Here is a 27722-nt window from a genome sequence, read left to right on the forward strand (position 1 = left end):
TTTATATATATATATATATATATATATATGTCTGCCAGACTGCGGCGGCAGGCAGTATGTGTTTTTTTTTTTCTTCTTTCTGCTGTATTATTTTTGTGGGTCCCATCATGAGGTCTGTGTTATATCCAAACCGTCCATCTATTTGGCAAGCTCATATTAAGGCTTGAGAAGAAAAATAAGATAGATCTAACTATCAAGTGGACCACACTGTAAAAGGCAGTGGGGAATTGAACGTCTACCATTGAAATCTTTTTAGGGGTTACAGAAGTTTTGGATCATTATGAAATTTGTTTTTCCTCTTCATCCAGGTCTTTGTGACCTTATGAATAGATTGGATGGAAAATAAATGTTATGGTGGGCCCTACAAAATTTTTAACGGTGAAAATCAATTTCCCCGCTGCTCTTTGTGGTGTGGTCCAGCTGATCTTTGGGTATGATTTTTCTGTTTTTGATAATGCTCCGAAATGATCTCGAAATATGGATGAACGTTGTGGATATAATAAATACATAACGGTGGGGACCATGTAACTTTGATATCTTTTGAACCGTTCGTACAACTCGGAGTTCGAGGAGAGTCAGCGCTCGTCTTCGAGCACCAGGCGACCCGGCTCAGGAAGGAAAGCAGGGGCATTTTCGACCTGAGAAATGGGGCCGTACAGCTGGGGCTTTTTCTTGGGAGGTAAAAAGCAAGTGGGCTTAAAAAGGTTGGTGGGCCATATATGGGTCGTACAGTTGGAGATTTCTCACGATCATGTACAGAGAAAAACTGATACTCTGACGGCGCGTGATGGTTGATACGCGGGCACTACCAAATTGCATAATTAACACCCAAGCAACTCAATTGAACCGTCCAAGTTGCGGTAATAAACCAAACAAAGAGAAAACATTTATTAGCGTAGCAGCTAGCGAGCCAATTCATTTATTACATGCAATCAACCATTGAAAGTTAAAAATAGCCAACCGTCCGACTTGATTAAACAAGCGACCACCATTCAAAGATTAGATCTGTTCAACGTATCTGATTTAAGGACCATCGATTATCTCCGGTGGGTCCCGCAATTTGATTATTTAATTTGATTTGATGTAGTCATGGTGTACAATTTTTGAGTGCCCATCACAATCAGAGTATTATTAAATAACTCCTGTAAAGATAACGAAAGCCAGGTTCCTTGTAAGAAGCGGGCCCCAAGTCGATCAGCCCGTCCAATGAAATACCTGAGAAAACCTATCCAATGCTGCCAAGTCAGCACTATCCGCATTGAAACGAACGAGTGGTTGTCCACAACTAGACTCGTCTGTACGAAGATCGTTATAACATATGCTAATGTTGTTGAGAGAAACCAACGCTCCTCAGTATAACGTCTGAAGGACCTGAAACATCATGGCCTCAACCTCTGCCACTATCTCTCTATCCTCACCGTCGACTCTTATTGATGGAAAAGCCCCTCGCCAGCAACATGGGCCCCTGCATTCCATCACCTTCCACCCGTCTGTGGGCCCAACGAACCGCCTGCAAAATCGTGACGCTAGGAAGACGAACACTCATTGTAAGTAGTAGGTGTTGTTGTATGGATTAACATGCCTCCACATCATTTACCGTCCACATGGCTTACACGGGTTTGATCCGAACCATACACTCGGTTTCATATTGGATGGACCAGAAACAAAACATCAGATTGATTAGAAGATCCTAATGGTATACTCAGCAGTATAGAACTGGAAGGTCAAGTTCCATCAGAGAAAAAGTTCATTCATTGGATGGTTAGGATTGGTCTAAGAAAGCAATTTTTATTTGGTGGCCAATTAAAGGTAGAGACCATTGGATGAGCGGTCCAGATTGATTCCATGTCTAACATGTGTGCTGTAAACGATGTGGATGCATGAAATTCAGGGCCTCCCAAGGCATTGGGTCAGCTGCCTTCGATCATCAGGTACTGCTCCGGTGCCATAAGCTTACATCCGAGCCGTGAAGATGGTGGACCTTATCATGAATATCATCTGTCATGAAAATCAGGCTAATCCTAGTAGGTGGGCCACGCTAGTAAAATGAATAAGCCTATGACTTGAGCCAATGTATAGGTTTAACCTCAATCGAGAACGGATCTGGCTTATTTTGAGGTTAGATGATCTTAATGTCAGGGCCAACCATCTGGACGGATCAGATTTTGTTTTTAAAATGTGACGCATTAACAGAAAAAATAAGCAGTCACGTAAGCGTACAAAGGGGCAGTACATTATCATTTCTCTTTGAAAATTGTAGCCATGTTACACGTTTTAGATAACTAGTGCCAATGCCACTCGAAGACGACCCTACGTGAAGGCCTGCGAGAAAACCAATGTAACTTATAATGGGGAATGATCACATTCATTAGAATGTATATTAGTTAATTTCCATCCAATCGGTCCATTAGATTTGGCCCCACATGTTACTTTCAGATCTTAAACTTCAGCCTTATCCATGACTCTGGTGGGCCACACCAAAGGTAAAAAGGAACATACTATAGAATCATTCTGGAATATGGGGTCCTCCGGTCCGTGTATGTATGCTATAAACCCATTCATCTAGTGCACCCTATCAGGATAAAGGAATACAGAAAAGTCAGGTGGGCCACACCAAGACAATACACATAATTTAGGTGTGATTGTACATTGCTCCCAGCTGTGTGTCCCACCTAAGTTTTGGATTGAGATGATTTTTGGAATGTATGTGAAGAAGAGCTGCACCAGATGCATCTTGTGGATTCTACATGCACATCATGGGTTGCTCGCATTGTAGTAGGATTTCACCACCTATGGATACTCGAACCCTTGACTTGGGTGTTAAAACTCCTTGGAGTCTACCACTGGAGCAAGAGTAAGGATCTAACCATAGTTTAGATGGTCTACACATAAATAATAAAAATCTTAAAACAAATAACTGAATCTTAAACACATACCTAAATGGTCTAAGATTATAGATATGCATTAAAGAACTTACCGTTTTGAATTTGGCCCTCTGCACCTCACACTCTTCTAAAAACCCATTTCAATGATAAATAAGCTTTTTGCACGTGTGTTGGGGATTTTATATATATATATATATATAAGGCGTAACCCATCACAACAAATATTTTCCTATAAGTATCTATGGTGATAGAGTTCATGTCCAACTGAAATATTGTTGATACATGATACAGTCCAACCATATCACCCCATTATGTATTTGAATCGATCACCATTATAGTGAGGCCCACCAGTATGCTCAACCTAAATATCCAATGGTCAGATCATCCAAACCGCTAATCACATGGGTCCACCTAAACAAAAGTCTTACACATGTGGCCCACTAAAATGTGTACTGCCCTGATTTCTTATATATGGCATATCTTCATAGCCTGCACTATCTCATGAATGACCTGGATCTCTTACACGTGTGGCATCCACCTTAATCCCCCTCCCATGGGTGTCCCCTCACTGAACCACCAATGGGTTGATGGCATGATTACAAAGAGGAAACTTTGTACTCTGGAAAATGTGATGTGTGGTACTCAGGCACTAATAACTTCTACTCTTGGAACACGATTAACTCACAATAAACTCTCTAAGTTGTGGGCCCAAATTTTAATAGAGTACAAAAAAGTTCTGCACTAAATCAATAATACAAACAGCGGATTTGTGTTCATTTATTAGAAGATATAATTGAAAAATAGACAATTGTCCAATTTCAGCAAAGAAGTCTCCACGAATCAGAATTCAAATAGTTCAATCAATCCGATTCCGAGAAAATTACTATCTAAAGTTGGTCACACGGTTAGAACGGTTTAAGTGAGATAATGAACATCACTTGTACTATTTTTAAGTGCATGAGCATCAAGCATCACATACTGCCGTATTATTTTTATTTAAAAAAAAAAAAAATCCCAAATTCACAACTAGGCCTATCAAGGAACCCGCCGGCCCATTGAACAGTTCAAAATCTGGGCCAAAGCCAACTCAGGCCCGGCCCGTGAAAGCCCTATACAAAACGTTTTAGAAATGATTTAGCAGGAAGTGCGGGGACCTTCTCTTACACCCAGTTGCATTTGGACTTGCTTCCATTAGGGGTGGCAATGGGCCAGCCCACTATGGGGCCATGGCCCGAGCCCAGCATACGCCTACATGAAAGGCCCAACTCGAGCCCGACAATTTTATTCGTGGTCCATGCCGGGCAATGCTGTGAGCACAAGTTTTTCTCAGCTGTACATTCATAACTTGGCCAAAGTTTTCTAAGCCGCCCATTTATTTTTAAAATGGTATCCACCTGCTGAGTTGATGTAGAAAGGGTCATGGACACTTTTATGTCCAAGATGGCCTAGAGAAAGCCTGACCGGAGGTGGAAGTGATAGGACTGTTAGAACCGTAAAACAGGCATATCTCAGCAAACCAGAATGAGTTCTGTACCATATATGATTTTGGGGTAGGAGAAGTTACTTTAGCTACCCAACCTACTATGCTGGGTTGCCCATGCCAAATTTGCGAGATTTCATCAGATCGACAATCAAAAATCCTTTTTAATTTTGTTTTTACTATTTATACTAAGTTTTGGTTTGATCATAACTCTTGATCCTTTGAGTTTTAGGATTCGTTCCCAACATGAAAATGGTTTAGAAAATTTAGGAGAATAACGTGATTAGGCCAAATTGGACACTTACTATTTTTGGCCAAAAACATGAAGTGTAGTAGAAATCATGACAGTATATAAATAGTAAGTTTAGTATTTATAGTAAGTCACGAATTTTAGGGAGTTTTGAGTTGGAGTTTGATTCTGAAACTTCTTCTTAGGTTTGGTATCATTATTTAAAGGGTTGTAAATTCGTTTATATCATCAATCAATCTATTTTTGAATTTATTAGAATTTATTTCTATTTTCTCTCTCCTCATGAACCCGAGGAATCTCTCTGAGGAGTCCAAAAAAGCTCAGTGGACTCAGGAGTAATAATCCCCTTGAGGAAGACAGTGATTGACCTCATCATGTCCACCATCCCTGCGTCATGAGTGGACCAACTTTATTGTTGGGACAACATCTATATGATTGGGGCCATATGATGGATGGCTTGGATAGTTCCAGCCTAACATGCGGTGCCACAAAAATGGTATTCCTTGTAGTCGTGCATAGGCCTGGCAAAGCTGAATACAAGATATACATTACATTCCAAGAAAAATAAAAGCTCCCTTGGATTAAAATAAAAGGAATAATCTCCCTTGACCGTACACTTGTGGCCCACCTGACGAGTGGACTAGCCTACATTTGCTCGAGGTGATCTTCATGGTGTGACCCAACTTTTACAATAGCTCAGATGTCCTGCACACATGATATGTTTTACAAGGATCTGATGGGCCTGTCTTCTCTGTTTCAGGTCGTGGAATTGCCCGGAACGTCATCAGCATGGCTACTGGAGAGACTCAGATCATAGCCACCGGAGAATCACCAGCTGAAGAAGAGTCAGAGATTCCAGAAATCATGAAAACAGTACAAGAAGTAGTAAGGATTTATCTCTGTTATTGTTGTTGAATGATACAGCGAGAGACTCGACACGACATGCAGCCAGATCAGGTGGACTTAAATGCTTGACTGAGTCTTTATTCGACTCAACTCAAATTTAATAAATAAATTAAAAAATATTTGAGATAATGAAAAATATTTAAAATGATACAAGTATTAAAATTGGAAAAATAAACAGGTGTGAGTTTGAACACCACTCCCCTCAATATTTTTATTAAAAAACATAACCTCACTGGCAAGTGATTTAGAGTCAAGTCTTACCGGGTTGGATCCAAGTCAGTGATATGAGGGAGTTTCCTCATGACTCAGCTTGAAATCTCCTCAATTTGAGTTGACTCAGTTGAAGTATGAGTCAAATGAATTTTCAGATAGATTAGATATTTAGCAATCAGCATATTTTTCTAGTTGTAGCTTTTGAAATGTATCCTGAGCCGACAGTGCCACTAGGTCAATTGGACCGTCCTAAGTGCCCCGATGCAACTGAGAGCACTGTTACATGGTAGTGTGTAGTATTAGTATCATAACTAGCACTAACAAGCTACCCCATCTACAAGTCATTCAACATCAAGTTTCTGTTTTAGTCTTTCATCGGGGAAGCATGTCATGAGGAACTAAGAAGCAACCTACTATTTCATTTTTTTGCTACAGCAGCTGAATATTGAATTGTAATGCTAGTACTTGTGGAAGTGTGTGGTTAACACAGCTACCAAGAGACTTTGGAGAAAATGTCAAGTATTTAATCATGTGTGACATGTTAACTCGACTATGCTAGCATTGAATCCAATATTTCATGCCCTTATGGAGCAAGTAGAGGTTTATTACAACTTTATTCATCATATGGTTAGAAGCAAAGCTGTATAGTTGACTCATGTCTTTGGAAATGACCAAGCGGCGGATATTTTAATCAAAGAAATTAGCACAGATAAATTTAATTCTTCAAAAGAAGTTTGGGAATAAAGATACAAGTGAAACTTGACAATGAAAAAGAGTATTGAAAATCATTGCCTAGTCCTAATTTAATTAAGATAATTATTAAACAAGCTTTTATTAAGTTAAATTAAAAAAGTGATTAGTTTGTAAATTTCCTTTTTAGAGTTGTGGGTTAATAGGATTAGGAAATAAGAAGTCCCCATGGATACAAGCGATAGCTAAAACTTATACAGGAAGTGTAAAAAAATCTACCCCCCCCCCCCCCGCTCTCTCTCTCTCTCTCTCTCTCTCCACTCTGTTTGTCTTTTTCTTCCTTCATAGCCTTCCTCATCTGATTTTCTACAGAAATAAATGTTCTTGCTTGTGTGATTTCTGCAAAAATCAATGTATGGCTGATTGTCTGACTCATCATATGCATGTGATGTCATTTCTTGTGATTTCACGGTAGAGTTCACCCTTTTGAGGACTCACATCTTCCACAGAAGTGACACATAAGAGGAAAATAGAAACATTAAATGTTAAGTTGATATGACATTTCTCTAACAACAGCAGCAACTATAGCCATGTGACAATTTTGTTGTTCTAATTTGGAGGCAGTATTGATTCTAGCATTTTTTATTTTTTATTTTTTGCTATTTAATCATGTTCATGTAGTGGGACAAGATTGAAGACAAGTACGCAGTGACTGTACTTGCATTGGCTGTAGCCATCGCGTTGTGGGGCTCGGCAGGTTTGATCTCGGTGAGGACATGTGTCAATGCCCTTGTTCAATGTCACGGTTTGTTTTCTCCTATTGCAAAAAAATTATAAAAGAAAAAAAAAATCTCTTTTTATTACTGACAAAGCCTGTAATTTATTAGTATGGGTTCATATCTAAATCCTTCTCATTTCATTTTTTAGAGAAATGCTTCAGTGCTTGCAGAGAGCCCTACAAATTATAAGTGCTTCTACTTGCAGTGGTTGACAGTGATCAAATGAACTGTCCATTAAGTCCATGACATTTTTTTACAGGCTACTAAAATGGGATGATCCAATCAATCCTTGATTTGACCTTATTTTATATAACCATCCTTTTTTCCAAGCTATGGATGATTTTGATCAAATGATGTCCAACCCATGAATCATAAGCAATCAGCAATGATGATCATCACTGATTAGGCCTATTTTTGTGCAAATGATGTTGACTGTCCATATTAAAGGCCATCGATTAAATGGTTGGTATTGGTCGAATTACGCGATCTTTTCCCATAAAAAAAGAGTTGGACCTAATGAACAGACTAGATCAATGAATCGACCTATGTTAGTGTCCCCATGCAACTAAGAACACTATGACTTGTTGTGCTAAGAAAGCATTAGAGCATCTCTTTATATTCTAAATGTAGTTTTCCTGATAGATGTTACTTTCTAATGCAGGCAATCGATAGGCTTCCTTTAGTACCTGCCATTCTTGAACTCATAGGAATTGGTTATACAGGGGTATGTTGTAATGTACTCTTTTCTCCCGAATCATGTACTACAATTAAATTGGGAGGATGAAAAATACATAGAGAGTTCATATTGCCTACGTTGCCCATATGGTCACCTCTTGCGGCCCGCCCAATGGAACTCTCCATCTTCTTGGTGCCACAGTAATGAGCTATGATACAATAACTATGCTTCAAGAATGATTCTCACCCTTTGGAGCTAGATGTGAGCTCTCGGAATATATATATATATATTTCCTACTCCACATTGATCTATACATATTGATGATCAGAAGAGTAGCACCCAAAACATGAACGGTTCTGATCATTAGACCAGATCAGCATGTGGGCCTCATCAGGTGACACATGCTGGTGATCCTGAGTGGTAGGACATAGGCGAAATGAACTCATATATAAATATGTAGGACTATCACTGACTTAGGCTGAACGACTTGTGTCCCACCATTGGGTCATCCACCAAAATTTCCCAGATGGAAAAATCCTAACCCTCTAAGATGTTGTAACAAAATAATAATAATAAATGGTTATGGAAGAAAACACAACAATGGCTCACATTCGAGTGAAAAGAAAAAAAGAAGAAGAAAAGAAGAAAGAAAAACCAAAAAAAAAAAATCACAGCTATTTGTATGGTTAGAGATCAAGCACACAAACAGCCCTTAGCTGGGACCTAGGAATGGGCTGAGTAGCCTTCTCCAACTAATAGCCCAGCAATGTTTTCCCCTTTTAAGCTAGTTTATGAGGCTCATGGACTGGATTTGGGTCTATTCTTCTAGCATGAATCAGTGCACGAGCCCATTCTTGAAGGCCCATCTAGCTCTTAAACATAAGTCTGGGATGAATTGGCCCATACCCAGACTGTTGAACCCCTATGGATCATAGGAGCCTACACAGAGAGATTTAATATTGTGGCAGTGTGATGGATGATACGTAGGTGCAAAGAAATTAGTTATACACCATCCAATCTGTTCATCAGGTGAGGCATGACCCAAAACTCAGGTGGGCCACATTAAAAGAGTTTTTTAAACTGGTGTTTTTGTACGAATTCTTCCTTGTTTTCATTGATAGGTAGCCATAAATATGTATAGGAGGTATAGATCTAAAAATAGATTTACTATCAATTACAATCATAATCACAGACTAAACAAATCCTAATTACATTCAGTCAAATCTACATGATATGATACACTCAATCAAATAAATCAAATCTAATATCTATCTATTATGCACCCAACCCGCTTCTGCGGACAAGCTAATCCTTGATGAGCTTGACTTGAAGAGAACAACAATGTGTAGAAGATAGGCATTTGGTGAAAACATTAGCCAATTGATTCAAATTGAATATATAAAGAGCAAAAAGCAATCCTTGGGCAACCCACTCACGAACAAAATGATAATCCATCTCTATGTGATGAATTCTAGCATGAAAGACAGGATTGACCACCATTGAATTGCAATAACATTGTCACACAGCAAGACTGGAACAGAAGATAGAAACACAAAATGATCGTGTACTACATATTGAACCCAGGAAATTTCTATGATGGAAACAGCTACAGAGTGGTGTTCAGCTACTATGGTAGACCAGGAAACATTAGGTTGCTTCTTAGGACACAATGTAATAAGATTAGGGCCAAGAAATAGATAGCCACTAGATGTGGATCTACCATCGCCAATGCAGCCAGCTCAATCAACATTTGAATAGCCATGAAGAGTTAAATTGGAGGATTTGGTGAAGGGTAGTGACGCAGGGATGAACGTGATGAGGATAACTACTCCGAATCCACGGAGCTTCTCTGGACTCCTCACAGAGACTTCTCGAATCCACGAGGAAAGAAAGCAGAAAATAGAAATAAATTCTAATAAATTCGAAATTGATTAATTGATGAATAAAAACGAGTTCACAACCCTTTAAATAGGGGTACCAAGCAATGGGAAAGAAATCAGAATCAAACTACAACTCAAACTCTTAGAATCCGCGACTTACTATAAATAGTAAACTTACTATTTATAGACAGTCGTGATGTCTACTAATGCGCAAGGTTTTCGGCCAAAAATAGTAAGTGTCCTATTTGGCTTCACCAAACCGTTCTCCTAATTATTCTAAGCTCTTTTCACGTTGGGCGCAACTCCTAAAGCCCGACGGATGAAGAGTTATAATCAAACTAAAACTTACTATTTATAGTAAAAGCGAAATTAAAACGGGGAAACGACCATCGATCCAGGGGTTTTTCGCAATTCCGGGCTGCGCAACCCGGCGTAGCTGGGTTGGTTGGCTTCAGTAGCTCGTTCTACCCCAAAATCATATATTTTACGTCAGATAACTCATTCCGGATTGCAAGATACGCCCGATTTAAGGTTCGATGGTCCGGATCACTTCTGTCGTCGACCGGGCCTTTTCTGATCCATCTTGGCCATGTAACTGTCCGCGACCTGCTCTACATCAGTCTCCTCCACTTCAAAAGAACTCGTCCTCGAGTTCTCGTCATGCTCTGGTTCATGATACTCGGTTAGGTCCGTGACATTGAAAGTCCGTGAGATGGCCATGTCATCTGGGAGATCAACAACATAAGCATTGTCATTGATCTTTCGGATGATTGGTACTGGTCCAATCTTCTTATTTTTCAACTTGTTGTACGTCTCGGTCGGAAATCTCTCTTTGCGCAAATGGACCATAACGCGGTCGCCTACCTCGAACACTTTTTGTCGCCGATGCTTGTCCGCTTGTTCCTTGTACTTCTCGTTCGAAGCATGTAGCTTGGTCGGACGCATGGATGCCCATGATCTTGTCTGCCATATGTTCTGCTGCAATGCTCGTGCCCAGGTTCTTGGGTAGAGGAACCAAGTCAAGTGTGTGGCGAGGCACTCGTCCGTAGATAATCTGAAACGGTGATCTCCCTGTCGAGCGGTTCACCATATTGTTGAATGCAAACTCTACTGGGGACAAGGACAAATCCCACTACTTCAATTTTTCTCCTGAAATACAGCGAAGGAGGTTTCCCAATGTGTGATTCACAACTTCGGTCTGCCCATCAGTCTGTGGGTGGTAAGCACTACTAAATTGAAGTCGTGTATCGAATCGATTCCATAAAGTCCGCCAAAAGTGGCTAATGAACTTCGTGTCACGATCAGAAGTAATGGTCTTGGGAACCCCGTGTAGCCGAACGACCTCCCTGAAAAATAAATTCGCCACGTGTGTTGCATCGAGGGTCTTCTTGCATGGGATAAAGTGCGCCATCTTTGAGAAACGATCTACCACCACGAACACCGAATCCATGCCGCGTTGTGTTCGTGGGAGACCAAGTACGAAGTCCATTGATAAATCCTCCCAAGGGCCGTTAGGCACAGGTAACGGGGTGTAGAGGCCCGTATTCTGAGATTGCCCCTTAGAGGTCTGACAAACATGACAACGTTGTACGGCTTTTCCCACATCGCGTACTAACTGCGGCCAGTAATACCGCTCTTCCACAAGAGCTCGTGTCTTGTCTCGCCCCAGGTGTCCACCAAGGCCACCTCCATGTAGCTCCTGAATAATCTGCTCCCTCAGAGAACTTTGGGGGATGCACAATCGATTCCCTTTGAAGAGAAAATCGTCTTGTATATGAAGGTCACTGGGGTGACCTTCTTGACACTTCATCCAAGAATCTTTGAAGTCCTCATCCTCGGCATACAGCTCCTTGAGACAGTCGAAGCCGACTACCTCGTTGCTCATTGTTACTAGTAGTGATGCACGACGGCTAAGTGCATCAGCCACCTTGTTCTGCTGACTTGTGCTTCAGAACGAACGTGAATTCCTGTAAAAACGCAACCCATCTAGCATGCACACGATTCACGTTAGTCTGACTATTAATAAACTTTAATGCTTGATGGTCAGTGTACAAAACAAACTCTCTTTGAATCAGATAATGCCGCCAATGTCGTAGCGCCTGAACAACTGCATACAACTCAAGCTCATAAGTCGACCACTTCTTTCGGGCTTCGCTGAGCTTCTCACTGTAGAAGGCTACCGGCCTGCCTTCCTATGATAATACTCCTCCAATTCCGACATATGAAGCGTCACACTCAACCTCAAACAATTTATCGAAATTAGGAAGCACCAAGACCGGTGTTGTAGACAAACGATGCTTGATCTCATGAAAGCTCTTATCAGCTTTATCGGTCCACTGGAACGGTCCTTTTTTCATGCAATCTGTTATAGGCGCGACTATGGTGCTAAAATCTCGCACAAATCGACGATAGAAAGTCGCCAACCCGTGAAAACTCCTCACCTCATGAATGTTTGTCGGGATCGGCCATTCCCTAATAGCTCGCACCTTTTCATCGTCCACACGAATGCCTGTGAACATTACAACAAATCCTACAAATAACAGGCTGTCAGTTAAAAAACTACACTTCTTCAAGTTGAGGTACAACTTGTTAATTTGTAGGACCTGTAGCACCTGCCTGAGATGTTTCCTGTGCTCCGCCTCATCCTGGCTATATATCAATATGTCATCAAAATATACTACCACAAATCGGCCAGTGAACGGTTTTAGAACTTGATTCATTAAACGCATAAAAGTACTTGGTGCGTTCGATAGGCCGAAGGGCATGACCAGCCACTCATACAACCCTTCCTTGGTCTTGAATGCCGTTTTCCACTCATCACCGGGTCGAATACGAATCTGATGGTACCCGCTCCTTAGATCTAGTTTAGAGAACACCTTGGCCCCTTCTAACATATCGAGCATGTCGTCCAACCGTGGTATTGGGAACCGATATTTGATGGTAATTTTGTTGATTGCTCGGCTGTCGACACACATGCGCCAGCTTTCATCATTTTTTGACGTTAATAATGCTGGTACGGCACATGGGCTCATGCTCTCTCTCAAGAGACCCTTACGGATCAATTCCTCCACTTGCCCCTGAAGTATCTCACACTCCTTCGGACTCATCCGATAATGAGGGCGATTGGGCAGGCTAGCCCCAGGGACGAGGTCTATGTGATGTTGGATGTCCCTCATGGGGGGCAATCCATCAGGTAAATCTTCAGGCCAGACTTCTTTGAATTCGTTTAGCAACAGTCTTAAACTTGGAGGGATGTTTGAGGGTTCCTCTTCCTCGCCCTTCACCACTACAGCGTATACCTCGCCGGTTTCCTTGGATTCTTCCATAAAATCCCGAATGGTCAAGAGGGAACTCCCCTCCACTTTAGAGGCTTCGGGGTGGTTCTCTGGTGCCATAGGGGCAAGGATTATTTTTCGACTATCCTTGACAAATACGTAAACATTATCTCGTCCCCGATGGGTCGCATCACGGTCCGACTGCCAGGGTCGACCGAGTAACATATGACAAGCTTCCATATCGACCACGTCACAAAGTATTTGATCTTTATAATTTTTGCCAATTGAAAACGAGATAGTGCATTGTTCAGTTACCTTGGTCTCATTCACCTTTTTTATCCAGCCAATTGAGTACGGGGAAGGATGTTTCATCGTTGGTAGCCGCAACTTGTCCACCATCACTCTTGAAACGATGTTCTCGCTACTACCACTGTCTATGATCACATCACAGACCTTTCCATTGACGGTGCACCGAGTACGAAATATATTGTGTCGTTGTGGATGTAATTCCTTTCGTGGGGCATACAGCAATCGCCTCACAACTAGAAATTCGCCACGATCCTCGCCCGTCATTTCATCGCCACCTGCTATTTCTTCAGTGATTTGTTCATGTTCATCAAAGCGATGGCCTTCCTCTACGACCTCATCTTCAGTGCCCCCTTCGTTTATAGTCAAGTGTGCTGCGGGACGTTGAGGACAAGTGTTTGATAAGTGGCCTGGTTGGCCACAGCGGTAACAATTGTTCGACCTTGGCCGAGCATAAGGATTTGGAATCCTACTCGGACTCGCTGTTGTAGGTGCTGCACGTTGAGGCCTGGATGAGCCGCTCCCCGTATCACGGTTTGCGGTTGTAGGAAGTTGAGGTACTGGGTCTTTTCCTCGTGGCAGCACTGGATCCTGCGTGGGACCCGTCATGGGGGGTCGAGTTGAAGGATATGGACGAGCAGGAGCTCTTGCAAGTTGTGTTTCTGCCCTACTCGCCAATTGAACTGCTTCATCCACAGTCCCGACTGGGTACATCTGAACTCGGTCCTGAATTATCGGTCGCAACCCACCTATAAATCGCGCCACCTTCTGTGACTCAGATTCTGACAGATCGTTTCGTGTAGCCAGCCGTTGGAATTCTTCAGTATAATCTGTGACGGTTCGATTTTCTTGTCGATAATTTTGATATTGCTGGAATAATATCTGCTCATAATCACTGGGGAGAAATCGAGATCGAAGAAGACGTCTCATCCGTGGCCATGATGAGATGGGCGCCTTGTTCTGGCGAGCTCGTGAGAGTTGTAATTGTTCCCACCATGCAGAAGCACCAGATTTTAATTTAAACGCTACCAATTTTACCCTTTTATGATCTGGCACGTCCATATAATCAAAATATCTCTCTACTTCGGCTAGCCAATCGAGAAAATCTTCTATACGTAATAAACCGTTAAAACTAGGAAGTTCAGCCTTACCTCGATAGTCTCTTTCAGCACGATCTAGATGATCACCTCCATGGATTGGTCGTCGCGCAAAACCCTCATTAAGATCCTCGTCGCTAGAACTTGAATCATCTGGTGTAGCCCTGCGGTTTGCCACTGGTAGTGCTTTACGAAAATCGGGGTGGTGTCGTACAGCAACCATAGGTGGTGGTGCATCGCCTAGGGCTCAGGGCGGAAGTAGCGCATTCGCAAGATGGTCGAGGGTTACCTGCAGCCCTTGCATGGTCAACTGACTCTCCCGATAGAAAGCTTCCATTCTTTCTGAAAGATAACGAATCCCTAGATTATCATCCATAGAATTTTGATTCAAACCTTCATTGTTTGCCATCGGTTCGGTCCGATTCTGGGGTGAAACTGTGACACAGGGATGAACATGATGAGGATAACTACTCCGAATCCACGGAGCTTCTCTGGACTCCTCACAGAGACTTCTCAAATCCACAAGTAAAGAAAGCAGAAAATAGAAATAAATTCTAATAAATTCGAAATTGATTAATTGATGAATAAAAACGAGTTCACAACCCTTTAAATAGGGGTACCAAGCAATGGGAAAGAAATCAGAATCAAACTACAACTCAAACTCTTAGAATCCGCGACTTACTATAAATAGTAAACTTACTATTTATAGACGGTCGTGATGTCTACTAATGCGCAAGGTTTTCGGCCAAAAATAGTAAGTGTCCTATTTGGCTTCACCAAACCGTTCTCCTAATTATTCTAAGCTCTTTTCACACTGGCGCAACTCTTAAAGCCCGACGGATGAAGAGTTATAATCAAACTAAAACTTACTATTTATAGTAAAAGCGAAATTAAAACGGGGAAACGACCATCGATCCAGGGGTTTTTCGCAATTCCGGGCTGCGCAACCCGGCGTAGCTGGGTTGGTTGGCTTCAGTAGCTCGTTCTACCCCAAAATCATATATTTTACGTCAGATAACTCATTCCGGATTGCAAGATACGCCCGATTTAAGGTTCGATGGTCCGGATCACTTCTGTCGTCGACCGGGCCTTTTCTGATCCATCTTGGCCATGTAACTGTCCGCGACCTGCTCTACATCAGTCTCCTCCACTTCAAAAGAACTCGTCCTCGAGTTCTCGTCATGCTCTGGTTCATGATACTCGGTTAGGTCCGTGACATTGAAAGTCCGTGAGATGGCCATGTCATCTGGGAGATCAACAACATAAGCATTGTCATTGATCTTTCGGATGATTGGTACCGGTCCAATCTTCTTATTTTTCAACTTGTTGTACGTCCCGGTCGGAAATCTCTCTTTGCGCAAATGGACCATAACGCGGTCGCCTACCTCGAACACTTTTTGTCGCCGATGCTTGTCCGCTTGTTCCTTGTACTTCTCGTTCGAGGCATGTAGCTTGGTCTGCACTTCTGCATGGATGCCCATGATCTTGTCTGCCATATGTTCTGCTGCAATGCTCGTGCCTGGGTGCTTGGGCAGAGGAACCAAGTCAAGTGTGTGGCGAGGCACTCGTCCGTAAATAATCTGGAACGGTGATCTCCCTGTCGAGCGGTTCACCATATTGTTGAATGCAAACTCTGCTTGAGACAAGGCCAAATCCCACTGCTTCGGTTTTTCTCCTGAAATACAGCGAAGGAGGTTTCCCAACGTGCGATTCACAACTTCGGTCTGCCCATCAGTCTGTGGGTGGTAAGCACTACTAAATTGAAGTCGTGTATCGAATCGATTCCATAAAGTCCGCCAAAAGTGGCTAATGAACTTCGTGTCACGATCAGAAGTAATGGTCTTGGGAACCCCGTGTAGCCGAACGACCTCCCTGAAAAATAAATTCGCCACGTGTGTTGCATCGAGGGTCTTCTTGCATGGGATAAAGTGCGCCATCTTTGAGAAACGATCTACCACCACGAACACCGAATCCATGCCGCGTTGTGTTCGTGGGAGACCAAGTACGAAGTCCATTGATAAATCCTCCCAAGGGCCGTTAGGCACAGGTAACGGAGTGTAGAGGCCCGTATTCTGAGATTGCCCCTTGGAGGTCTGACAAACATGACAACGTTGTACGGCTTTTCCCACATCGCGTACTAACTGCGGCCAGTAATACCGCTCTTCCACAAGAGCTCGCGTCTTGTCTCGCCCCAGGTGTCCACCAAGGCCACCTCCATGTAGCTCCTGAATAATCTGCTCCCTCAGAGAACTTTGGGGGATGCACAATCGATTCCCTTTGAAGAGAAAATCGTCCTGTATATGAAGGTCACTGGGGTGACCTTCTTGACACTTCATCCAAGAATCTTTGAAGTCCTCATCCTCGGCATACAGCTCCTTGAGACAGTCGAAGCCGACTACCTCGTTGCTCATTGTTACTAGTAGTGATGCACGACGGCTAAGTGCATCAGCCACCTTGTTCTGCTGCCCTGACTTGTGCTTCAGAACGAACGTGAATTCCTGTAAAAACGCAACCCATCTAGCATGCACACGATTCACGTTAGTCTGACTATTAATAAACTTTAATGCTTGATGGTCAGTGTACAAAACAAACTCTCTTTGAATCAGATAATGTCGCCAATGTCGTAGCGCCTGAACAACTGCATACAACTCAAGCTCATAAGTCGACCACTTCTTTCGGGCTTCGCTGAGCTTCTCGCTGTAGAAGGCTACCGGCCTGCCTTCCTGTGATAATACTCCTCCAATTCCGACATATGAAGCGTCACACTCAACCTCAAACAATTTCTCGAAATTAGGAAGCACCAAGACCGGTGTTGTAGACAAACGCTGCTTGATCTCATGAAAGCTCTTATCAGCTTTATCGGTCCACTGGAACGGTCCTTTTTTCATGCAATCTGTTATAGGCGCGACTATGGTGCTAAAATCTCGCACAAATCGACGATAGAAAGTCGCCAACCCGTGAAAACTCCTCACCTCATGAATGTTTGTCGGGATCGGCCATTCCCTAATAGCTCGCACCTTTTCATCGTCCACACGAATGCCTGTGGATGTTACAACAAATCCTAGAAACAATAGGCTGTCAGTTAAAAAACTACACTTCTTCAAGTTGAGGTACAACTTGTTAAGTTGTAGGACCTGTAGCACCTGCCTGAGATGTTTCTTGTGCTCCGCCTCATCCTGGCTATATATCAATATGTCATCAAAATATACTACCACAAATCGGCCAGTGAACGGTTTTAGAACTTGATTCATCAAACGCATAAAAGTACTTGGTGCGTTCGATAGGCCGAAGGGCATGACCAGCCACTCATACAACCCTTCCTTGGTCTTGAATGCCGTTTTCCACTCATCACCGGGTCGAATACGAATCTGATGGTACCCGCTCCTTAGATCTAGTTTAGAGAACACCTTGGCCCCTTCTAACATATCGAGCATGTCGTCCAACCGTGGTATTGGGAACCGATATTTGATGGTAATTTTGTTGATTGCTCGGCTGTCGACACACATGCGCCAGCTTCCATCTTTTTTTGGTGTTAATAATGCTGGTACGGCACATGGGCTCATGCTCTCTCTCAAGAGACCCTTACGGATCAATTCCTCCACTTGCCCCTGAAGTATCTCACACTCCTTCGGACTCATCCGATAATGAGGGTGGTTCGGCAGGCTAGCCCCAGGGGCGAGGTTTATGTGATGTTAGATGTCCCTCATGGGGAGTAATCCATCAGGTAAATTCCTAGGCCAGACTTTTTTAAATTCATTTAGCAACAGTCTTAAACTTGGAAGGATGTTTGAGGGTTCCTCTTCCTCGCCCTTCACCACTACGGCGTATACCTCGCTGGTTTCCTTGGATTCCTCCATAAAATCCCGAATGGTCAAGAGGGAACTTCCCTCCACTTTAGAGGCTTCAGGGTGGTTCTCTGGTGCCATAGGGGCAAGGATTATTTTTCGACTATCCTTGACAAATACGTAAACATTATCTCGTCCCCGATGGGTCGCATCACGGTCTGACTGCCAGGGTCGACCGAGTAACATATGACAAGCTTCCATATCGACCACGTCACAAAGTATTTGATCTTTATAATTTTTGCCAATTGAAAACGAGATAGTACATTGTTCAGTTACCTTGGTCTCATTCACCTTTTTTATCCAGCCAATTGAGTACGGGGAAGGATGTTTCATCGTTGGTAGCCGCAACTTGTCCACCATCACTCTTGAAACGATGTTCTCGCTACTACCACTGTCTATGATCACATCACAGACCTTTCCATTGACGGTGCACCGAGTACGAAATATATTGTGTCGTTGTGGATGTAATTCCTTTCGTGGGGCATACAACAATCGCCTCACAACTAGAAATTCGCCACGATCCTCGCCCGTCATTTCATCGCCACCTGCTATTTCTTCAGTGATTTGTTCATGTTCATCAAAGCGATGGCCTTCCTCTACGACCTCATCTTCAGTGCCCCCTTCGTTTATAGTCAAGTGTGCTGCGGGACGTTGAGGACAAGTGTTTGATAAGTGGCCTGGTTGGCCACAGCGATAACAATTGTTTGACCTTGGCCGAGCATAAGGATTTGGAATCCTACCCGGACCCGCTATTGTGGGTGCTGAGGTCTGGATGAGCTGCTCCCCGTATCACAGTTTATGGTTGTAGGAAGTTGAGGCGGGTCTTTTCCTCGTGGCAGCACTGGATCCTGCGTGGGACCCGTCATGGGGGGTCGAGTTGAAGGATATGGACGAGCAGGAGCTCTTGCAAGTTATGTTTCTGCCCTACCCGCCAATTGAACTGCTTCATCCATGGTCCCGACTGGGTACATCTGAACTCGGTCCTGAATTGTTGGTCGCAACCCACCTATAAATCGTGCCACCTTCTGTAACTCAGATTCTGACAGATTATTTCGTGTAGCCACCGTTGGAATTCTTCAGTGTAATCTGTGATGGTTCGATTTCCTTGTCTGTAATTTTAATATTGCTGGAATAATATCTGCTCATAATCACTGGGGAGAAATCGAGATCGAAGAAGACGTCTCATCCGTGGCCATGATGAGATAGGCGCCTTGTTCTGGCGAGCTCGTGAGAGTTGTAATTGTTCCCACCATGCAGAAGCACCAGATTTTAATTTAAACGCTACCAATTTTACCCTTTTATGATCTGGCACGTCCATATAATCAAAATATCTCTCTACTTCGGCTAGCCAATCGAGAAAATCTTCTATACGTAATAAACCGTTAAAACTAGGAAGTTCAGCCTTACCTCGATAGTCTCTTTCAGCACGATCTAGATGATCACCTCCATGGATTGGTCGTCGCGCAAAACCCTCATTAAGATCCTCGTCGCTAGAACTTGAATCATCTGGTGTAGCCCTGCGGTTTGCCACTGGTAGTGCTCTACGAAAATCGGGGTGGTGTCGTACAGCAACCATGGGTGGTGGAGCCACCACGGGTGGTGGAGCACCGCCTAGGGCTCGGGGCGGAAGTAGCGCATCCGCAAGACGGTCGAGAGTTGCCTGCAGCCCTTGCATGGTCAACTGACTCTCCCGATGGAAAGCTTCCATTCTTTCCGAAAGATAACGAATCCCTGGATCACCGTCCACAGGATTTTGATTCATACCTTCGTTGTTTGCCATCGGCCCGAGGGGAATCCTCGCTCTGATACCAATTGACGCAGGGATGAACGTGATGAGGATAACTACTCCGAATCCACGGAGCTTCTCTGGACTCCTCACAGAGACTTCTCGAATCCACGAGGAAAGAAAGCAGAAAATAGAAATAAATTCTAATAAATTCGAAATTGATTAATTGATGAATAAAAACGAGTTCACAACCCTTTAAATAGGGGTACCAAGCAATGGGAAAGAAATCAGAATCAAACTACAACTCAAACTCTTAGAATCCGCGACTTACTATAAATAGTAAACTTACTATTTATAGACAGTCGTGATGTCTACTAATGCGCAAGGTTTTCGGCCAAAAATAGTAAGTGTCCTATTTGGCTTCACCAAACCGTTCTCCTAATTATTCTAAGCTCTTTTCACGTTGGGCGCAACTCCTAAAGCCCGACGGATGAAGAGTTATAATCAAACTAAAACTTACTATTTATAGTAAAAGCGAAATTAAAACGGGGAAACGACCATCGATCCAGGGGTTTTTCGCAATTCCGGGCTGCGCAACCCGGCGTAGCGGGGTTGGTTGGCTTCAGTAGCTCGTTCTACCCCAAAATCATATATTTTACGTCAGATAACTCATTCCGGATTGCAAGATACGCCCGATGTAAGGTTCGATGGTCCGGATCACTTCTGTCGTCGACCGGGCCTTTTCTGATCCATCTTGGCCATGTAACTGTACGCGACCTGCTCTACATCAGGTAGTAACTGAGGGTGCGCTTTACGTAGAAACATATCCATTTAACTCCTGCTAAATTAGTGGATGGAGCATCCATAAATTGACATGCTTGATTAACAGCATACGCAATGCTAAGCTGTGTCATTGTCAAATACTGGAGAGTGCCCACCAAGCTATGAGCAAAAATCTTAGAGTTAGCAATGGTAGGAGTAGAAACTGGTTTAGCATCAACCATATTTGCTCATTTAAGAAGATCAAGGGCATACTTACTCTGAGTAAGAGTTACAGTGGAAGAGGACTGGGAGATTTCAATTCCCAGAAAGTAATGTGCGGACCCTAAGTTCTTCATATCAAATTGATTGTTCTAAGTATGGATGAGTTCATCCATAGCTATAATATAAGATCTTGTGAGAATGATGTTATCAACATAAAGAGGAATGACTAGCATTCCTTGTGAGTCATTGTAAAAAAAATAAAATTGAGTTGTTGGTTTTGCTAAAAAAGAACCCTAATTCCAGTAAGAAAGTGCTGAATGAAGAAAACCAAGCTCAATACCTATTCAAGAGTATAAATAGCTTTACACAAATGACAAACATGAGTGGGTCGAGGGGGATCCACATAGCCTGGAGATTGTCGCATGTAAATTTCCTTCTGAAGAACACCATGAATTAAGGCATTCTTAGCATCCAATTGCTGAATATTCCAATCACAAGAAGTGGTGATAGCAAGAACAATCTAATTCAGTAGTAGGCTTTACTATGTGACTGAAAGTTTCATCCAAATCAATACCATATTCTTAATTATATATTTTTGCGACAAGCCAATCTTTGTAATGCTTAATGGTTCCATCAGATTTCTGTTTAAGTTTGAAAAGCCATCTGCATGCTACAACATTTTGAGAAGAATGAGAAGGAACAAGGGTCCATTTTTTTTTCCTTTAAGGAGCATAGAATTCTCCATCCATGAAAGACCACCACCAATTGGGATCCTTGCAGGCCATGGTATAGGACATAGGTTCCAAAGGATCCAAGGGGGAAACAAGACCCATGGGATCAAGATATTTGGATACATGTGCGATACACTCCATGCTTGCTCATCTTTTCGTCTATTGGTGGAATAGGGGGTGCTATTGACACAAGAAAAGGTATATCGACTTGGAATTGCCATTAGGCGATGAAGTTCAGAATATATGGTCAGCTAGACACCATAGAATCGCTACAAGTTAGGGAATCGAAGATTCCCCAACTTGAATGACTCTGGCAGTTTGGTGTGCTTTTGAGATTTTGAGTAAGGGCCTCGGTGATAGAGAAGGGGTCAATCACCCTTCTCCGCCCGCACTGACATGCAGTCTTTACTTTGCAGAATTTAGGAAATTTGGAGGAATATTTAGTTTCAAAAAGACAAAATTAAAACAGCTCGACTATAATATTGACCATTGAGATGGAGAGCTCGTTATTAATCATGACCAAGGAGACAATTATTCAAAAACTAAGAAAGAAGATATAGCAAGGGGGTATATGAGAAATGAAATGACGTAGCAGGGTGACCTTGCACATGTGGAAATATGAGAGAGAAGAAAGAGACCCGATACTCATCAAGGAAGAAATGGTTGCATATCTTAGATCCTAACTCCGTTCCGTAAGGTTTAGACTGCTGAAAGTAATTAAATCAATGTAATGCTGTGTTTGGGTGGCTTGGATTGCTAGTTGGATGGGTTGGATTGCACGTAGCCCAAGGATGGGTAACTTGAATTGCTGGGAGGAAGGTTGGATGTGTTGGACCACTTCTATCCCCCTCTTTATCACCCCTTTAAGTGGGGGAGGAAGTCCCATTTTATAGAGCTACCAGTGGCAATCAGATTACTGCCATTGCTATGTTGGCTCAAATGTTGAGGCATACATTCCTGGGTTACCATGCAGGTCAGATGGGATTAACTAGGGTGGCAGAAAATTAATTTCTACTACCCAGAAACTGGTTTAGGATTGTCCTTGTGCTAGGCGTCATATTTTGGCAAAAAAAAAAAAGTACTGGCGGAAAGCTAATTCCCACTTGTAAAAGGAGTTATTTTAGCCTTCTTTTGGTGTTTGAATGGTCCCAATGAGGCTCTTGCTTAGTTTGGATGCGGTTAGGGGAGTTTTTACTGACCTTTTATGGGCTGGTATGGACCTAAACAGGGTTTTAGGGGCACATGTTTCCTAAGGTGTCAAGTTCGGTCAATTGTGAAGTTTTGGATTCCAGGTTCAAGGATTTTCAGGAATTGGGGCTTAAGGATTCGAAGCTTTAGGATTTTGGTTGTTGGGCTTCCTAGGGTTTAGGCTTTTAGGATTCTGAGATTGACTTCGAGGGTTTTCAGGTTAAGGTTTTGGTTTGCAGTCCAGATCTTGTGCAGCCAGTCACCCTGTAATGGGTGGGGTGTCTACAACATGATAGGCTTTTATTTTTCAGGTCCCATCTCGAGAATGAGTGACCATTGGATGTATTTGACCCTAACAATTGTGTGAACTACCAGACTGTGGAAGATCAACATGTAAGAATGGTGCAATTGAGGGAGCTTAAACAGTAGGAGCAGAATCTGTCCTAAGTCTACATACAGTGAGAGGAGGCTCAAAATTACTACTAGTTGAAGGAGCTGGAGAGGATTTCTCACACCATGGAAGAATAATCCACTTGTTGTTGGAATCACTCTGAGTGGAATCATGTTTTAAGGAGTCTACAGAAGAAAAAAGTGTCCCATCAAAGATGACATGAAGAGAAATATAGATGTGCCTAGAGTCCAGTCAAGAAATCAGTAGCCTTTGTGTTGTTGACTGTATCCATAAAAAAATGCATGGTATTGTCCAAGGAGTTAACTTGATTTTTATGGAAGAAGGTAAGGAAAGCTTCTAAAAGTATAGAATATTTGGGTTTTTTTTTAATAGTTTCTCATACAAAGGCTGCTTTCAGAGGACATTTGATGGCATGTTTATTAGAAACCTTCTGATTTAAAAGGCTTCAACCCAAAAGGTTCTGCACATATGAGCTTGATCTAATAAGGCAATGCCTGATACACCATGTCAGTGTTTTTGTTCAGCAGTGCCATTTTCCTGAGAAATGTGAGGACATGAAAGATGATGTAGGATGCCTTCTTGCTTCAGAAAGTTGGTTAAAGGAGTAGAAAATTCACCACCTCCATCACTTCTAAAATTTTTAATTTTTTCTTAAATAAATATTCGATCAACTTCTTAAATGAAATAAAGCAATGAAGAGCATGAGTTTTGCAAACTAGCAGAAATAACCAAGTAAAACATGAGTAATCATCCACAAGAAACAAATAATATCTGTAACCTCCAGTTGGCAAGAAAGGAGTTGGTCCCCATAGATCTGCATGAATCAAATGTAGAGGTACATCAACAATAGATTCAGATGAAGAAAAGAGCAGTCAGCTACTCTTGCCAACCAAGTAACTAGAATAAATAGTTGGTGCTTTCTTATTCCCAGAAACAAGCAATTCCTTTGTGTTATTTAAAGGTTTAATTTCTTATTATTTGGATTTCCAAGGTGCATGTATCATATCCGACGAGGCTTTCTCACCATAAAAGTTGCAAGTCCGAGTCCAAATGTTTCCATAACTTCGAGAAATTGGATAGTCCTCCTCTGCTAGGTCCTTGGAGCAATACCTTCCATGTCTGTGGATCCTTGATACAAAAATCAGAAGAGGTGAATATAAAGCAGCAATCATGGTCATCAGTGAACTGACCCACAGAATATAAATTCTTTTAATAGAAGGGACATGTAACAATCCTCAACTGAAAAATCATAGGAGGGAGTCGTTAGTTAGACTATACCAACATTTCCAATAGGCAATCCAGTCCTGTTTCCAACCATGATTTTCTCATCTCCTGTGTATTCTAGGTGATTAAAGAGACTAGCATCATCAGGGGTTAAATAATTTGTGGCTCAGATATTTGGATACCAATTATCATCGGAAGGAGATGAAACATTCATAGTAGAGAATGATTATAGCAGATAATCTGACTAGTAATTTTGATTTTATCTTTGGAAACAGTCGAGAGCAGTGTGATTCACCTTTCCACAAATTTCACAAGTGTTAGAATAACGTAGATGGTTAGTAGAGGAATTTCATATACAACCACCACCATATTCGCCATGGCCACCTCTACCACAACCTTTATAATTTACATGGCTATGATTGCATGGTCCATGGAGTAGTAGACCACGCTGATGTGAATTAAATGAGCCATGTCCATGACCATGACCTCTAGAGGTGAGAAGAGTGGTATGGTTGATATTTTTGTGAAGAAATTGTTCAATTCTTGCTTCTTTGCTCAACAGCATATTGACAAGAGAGGAAAAGTTGGAGCATCTGACCTAGTGATGATAGCAGTTACAAATGCCTCATAAGAGTGTGTAGTAAGCAAGATCAATACTGAGAATGGATGTTGAATTGCAGCTAAGGAGTTGGAAATCTCTTTGATTCACCCAGAAGATGGCTAGCTCTGATATCAAGAAGAGTTTTGTAAACTAGTGTTTATGTACCTATTCTTTCTTGTGTTTCATTGATAAGTGGCCATGAGTATATACAAGAGATATGGATCTAAAAATAGATTTATGATCAATTACAATCCTAATTACAGCCTAATCAAATCCTAATTACATTCAATCAGCCTAGTCAAATCCTATTTACACTCAATCAAATTTACACAATATGATACACTCAATTAAATCTACTTAATCAAATCTAATCTCTATTAGCATCATGCAAATTTAGAGTTTTAGGTGTGATTTTATATTGTTTTGGTGGTGTAGCCCACATGAGTTTTGGATTGAACTGATCTTTGTCATCTACGGTGACAATGAGGTGAACAACTAATGGATAGAGTGGATGCCATGCATGTCCACTTTTTTCTTACTTATGCTAGCAAGTAAACAGTATTTCTACCAAAAAAAAAAAAGAACCTTATTACCATCAAATCAAGATTGGACCATGATATGAAATGGGTCCCACCTGCTTCAACAGTTCTTGGTAATTGATGCGTTTGCTTTATCCAATGATATGAAATGGGTCCTACCTGCATCAACAGCTCTTGGTAATTGATGCATTTGCTTTATGTTTTGCAGTGGTTTGTTTATCGGAACCTCGTATTTACGCCAGAAAGGTATGCAGTTGTAAGCATGCTAGCTACTGACAAATCTCATTCTCCAAAATTTCTTAAATTTACGAATTTCTCATGAGATTTTCAGATTTTTAGGTTTCACTTAATGGCCTGTTTTGATTTGTGAAAAGCATGGGAAAGAAAATAGTATTTCGCAGAAAACTTCATTTCCAAGACATTGGGGAAAAGAAAGCATAGTTTTCTTTTTTCTTTTTTCCTTTTTTTTTTTAACACACACACTCACACCACAATGGGATTTCACCACAATGGCTACTCGAACCGATGATCTTTGTTGAAACTCTTGTGAGTCTACCACCAAGGTGCGAGTAAGGACACAAGAAAGCATAGTTTTTGTTATTTATTTTTCAACAAGATTTTTCTAAAAATCTTAAACTTGTTTTCAAATTTGCTATTTAACAAAACAAAATTTTCTTTTAAAAATTCTAGTTATTGCCATGAACTAGATTAGCACATTTGAAAGACGCAACATATGTGGGGCTCTTGAAGTTAAGTTGTCACATGATGCACATGTAAGGTGCTTGAAGTTGTATGGTGGCACATGTAGCATAAAAGACACATTAGCATAGTTGAAACATGTGGGCCCTTGAAGCTAGAGGGTGGCACTTGTCACATGTTCGGAATGATTGAAGATAGACAAAGGCACATTAGTACATTGGCACACATGGGGCACAAGAGAAGATGGATGTTGGTACATTTGGCACATTAACACATATGGGGTGCTAGAGAAGATGAATGGTTGTACATGTGGCACAGTAGCACATGTGGAAAAATCTTTATCATTCCTAGGGCAGGTCTCATAGCATAGATGCCTTGCTAAAAAAAAAGCTCATGCAGATCCATAAAATAGGTGGGCCCCTATTTAGAAACATGTAGATAACAAGGAAACAATTCAACTTATAAAAACAGTGGCCCTTTAAGGGGACATGGAAGCTGATCAGTGGCCATGCAACCATCTCAAATCGATTCTAGCATATCTCCCCTTCACCATCCCACCACAATCACATGAACCCAGAAAAGGAGTGATTTCCCTGAACCGGGTCTACACATGCACCACAAGGCATGAGCTGTGATTGGCTCCTGTTTCGTCGCCCTTGCACGAGCCAGAGCTTGTCTAACATTTGCACATCATACTCATTTTTGTAATTCTCATGATTTTAATTGTATCTATTGTGAGGAAATTTTCAGGGAAACTTTGATAAACAAAATCAAAGACACCTACAGCAATGTGATCGGGAGCGATTAATCGAGAATTCGATATGATTATCATCAGCAAGGGAAGTTGTTATGACAGAGCAAAAACTCTTGAGGATAGGGAGTAGCTATTTCGCAAATGTTTGCATGTTTTTCGCACAATAATTCAAAATAAAAATAAATTTATTATTGTTGTCATTAGTTAAAATTTATGGAAGTATGCTGTAGATATAAAGTTGAAAGGCAGATTAGTTGTACATTTTCCCTTTGATGGACCTTATCCTAACCTGTTGGTGGGGATCGACGTTGTTGTTGCGTTTTCTTTTTGGCCTTTATTTAATCTATGTTTGGATGAACAAGTGAATTAAATTGCATATATTCAGCCAAATCCGTAGCAAAACATCATATGGAGAAGAAAAATTTATGGTAAATGGTCAGATTTAATTCAGTCTTGATCACTAGAAAACATTAAAACATTCAGCCAAAAATGCTAAAAATTCAGAAAATAAAAAGTTTGGGTTTAATAATCTTTCAATTCTGTTTTTTTTTTTTTTTAGTTTTTTAAACACGCGCACACACT

The 27722-nt window shown here is 41.8% G+C and overlaps 1 protein-coding gene and 1 long non-coding RNA gene across 2 annotated transcripts; both read left to right on the forward strand.

Annotated features, from left to right (window-relative positions):
• Positions 1-1328: 1328 nt before the first annotated feature.
• On the forward strand, positions 1329-27442 carry LOC131248701 (protein CURVATURE THYLAKOID 1B, chloroplastic-like). The gene is made up of 6 exons (XM_058249102.1): positions 1329-1547; positions 5376-5500; positions 7106-7192; positions 7865-7927; positions 25896-25933; positions 27137-27442. Exons 1-6 carry the CDS (start codon positions 1382-1384, stop codon positions 27192-27194), a joined length of 537 nt encoding a protein of 178 aa, XP_058105085.1. The 5' UTR covers positions 1329-1381; the 3' UTR covers positions 27195-27442.
• LOC131248702 (uncharacterized) lies at positions 7934-25534 on the forward strand. The gene is made up of 3 exons (XR_009172354.1): positions 7934-9671; positions 20800-22716; positions 22952-25534. It is a non-coding gene; the product is annotated as an uncharacterized LOC131248702 (long non-coding RNA).
• Positions 27443-27722: the final 280 nt, after the last annotated feature.

Source organism: Magnolia sinica, chromosome 6, assembly GCF_029962835.1.
Source record: "Magnolia sinica isolate HGM2019 chromosome 6, MsV1, whole genome shotgun sequence".
Classification (NCBI taxonomy): domain Eukaryota; kingdom Viridiplantae; phylum Streptophyta; class Magnoliopsida; order Magnoliales; family Magnoliaceae; genus Magnolia; species Magnolia sinica.

What these genes read in the sequence shown, in the direction of transcription:
- LOC131248701 (XM_058249102.1), top strand. Translation starts at nt 1,382, where the DNA reads ATGGCCTCAACCTCTGCCACTATCTCTCTATCCTCACCGTCGACTCTT. An exon ending in TGAAAACAGTACAAGAAGTA is followed by an intron (nt 5,501 to 7,105) that starts GTAAGGATTTAT and finishes ATGTTCATGTAG; the next exon opens with TGGGACAAGATTGAAGACAA. An exon ending in CTCGTATTTACGCCAGAAAG is followed by an intron (nt 25,934 to 27,136) that starts GTATGCAGTTGT and finishes GGAAATTTTCAG; the next exon opens with GGAAACTTTGATAAACAAAA.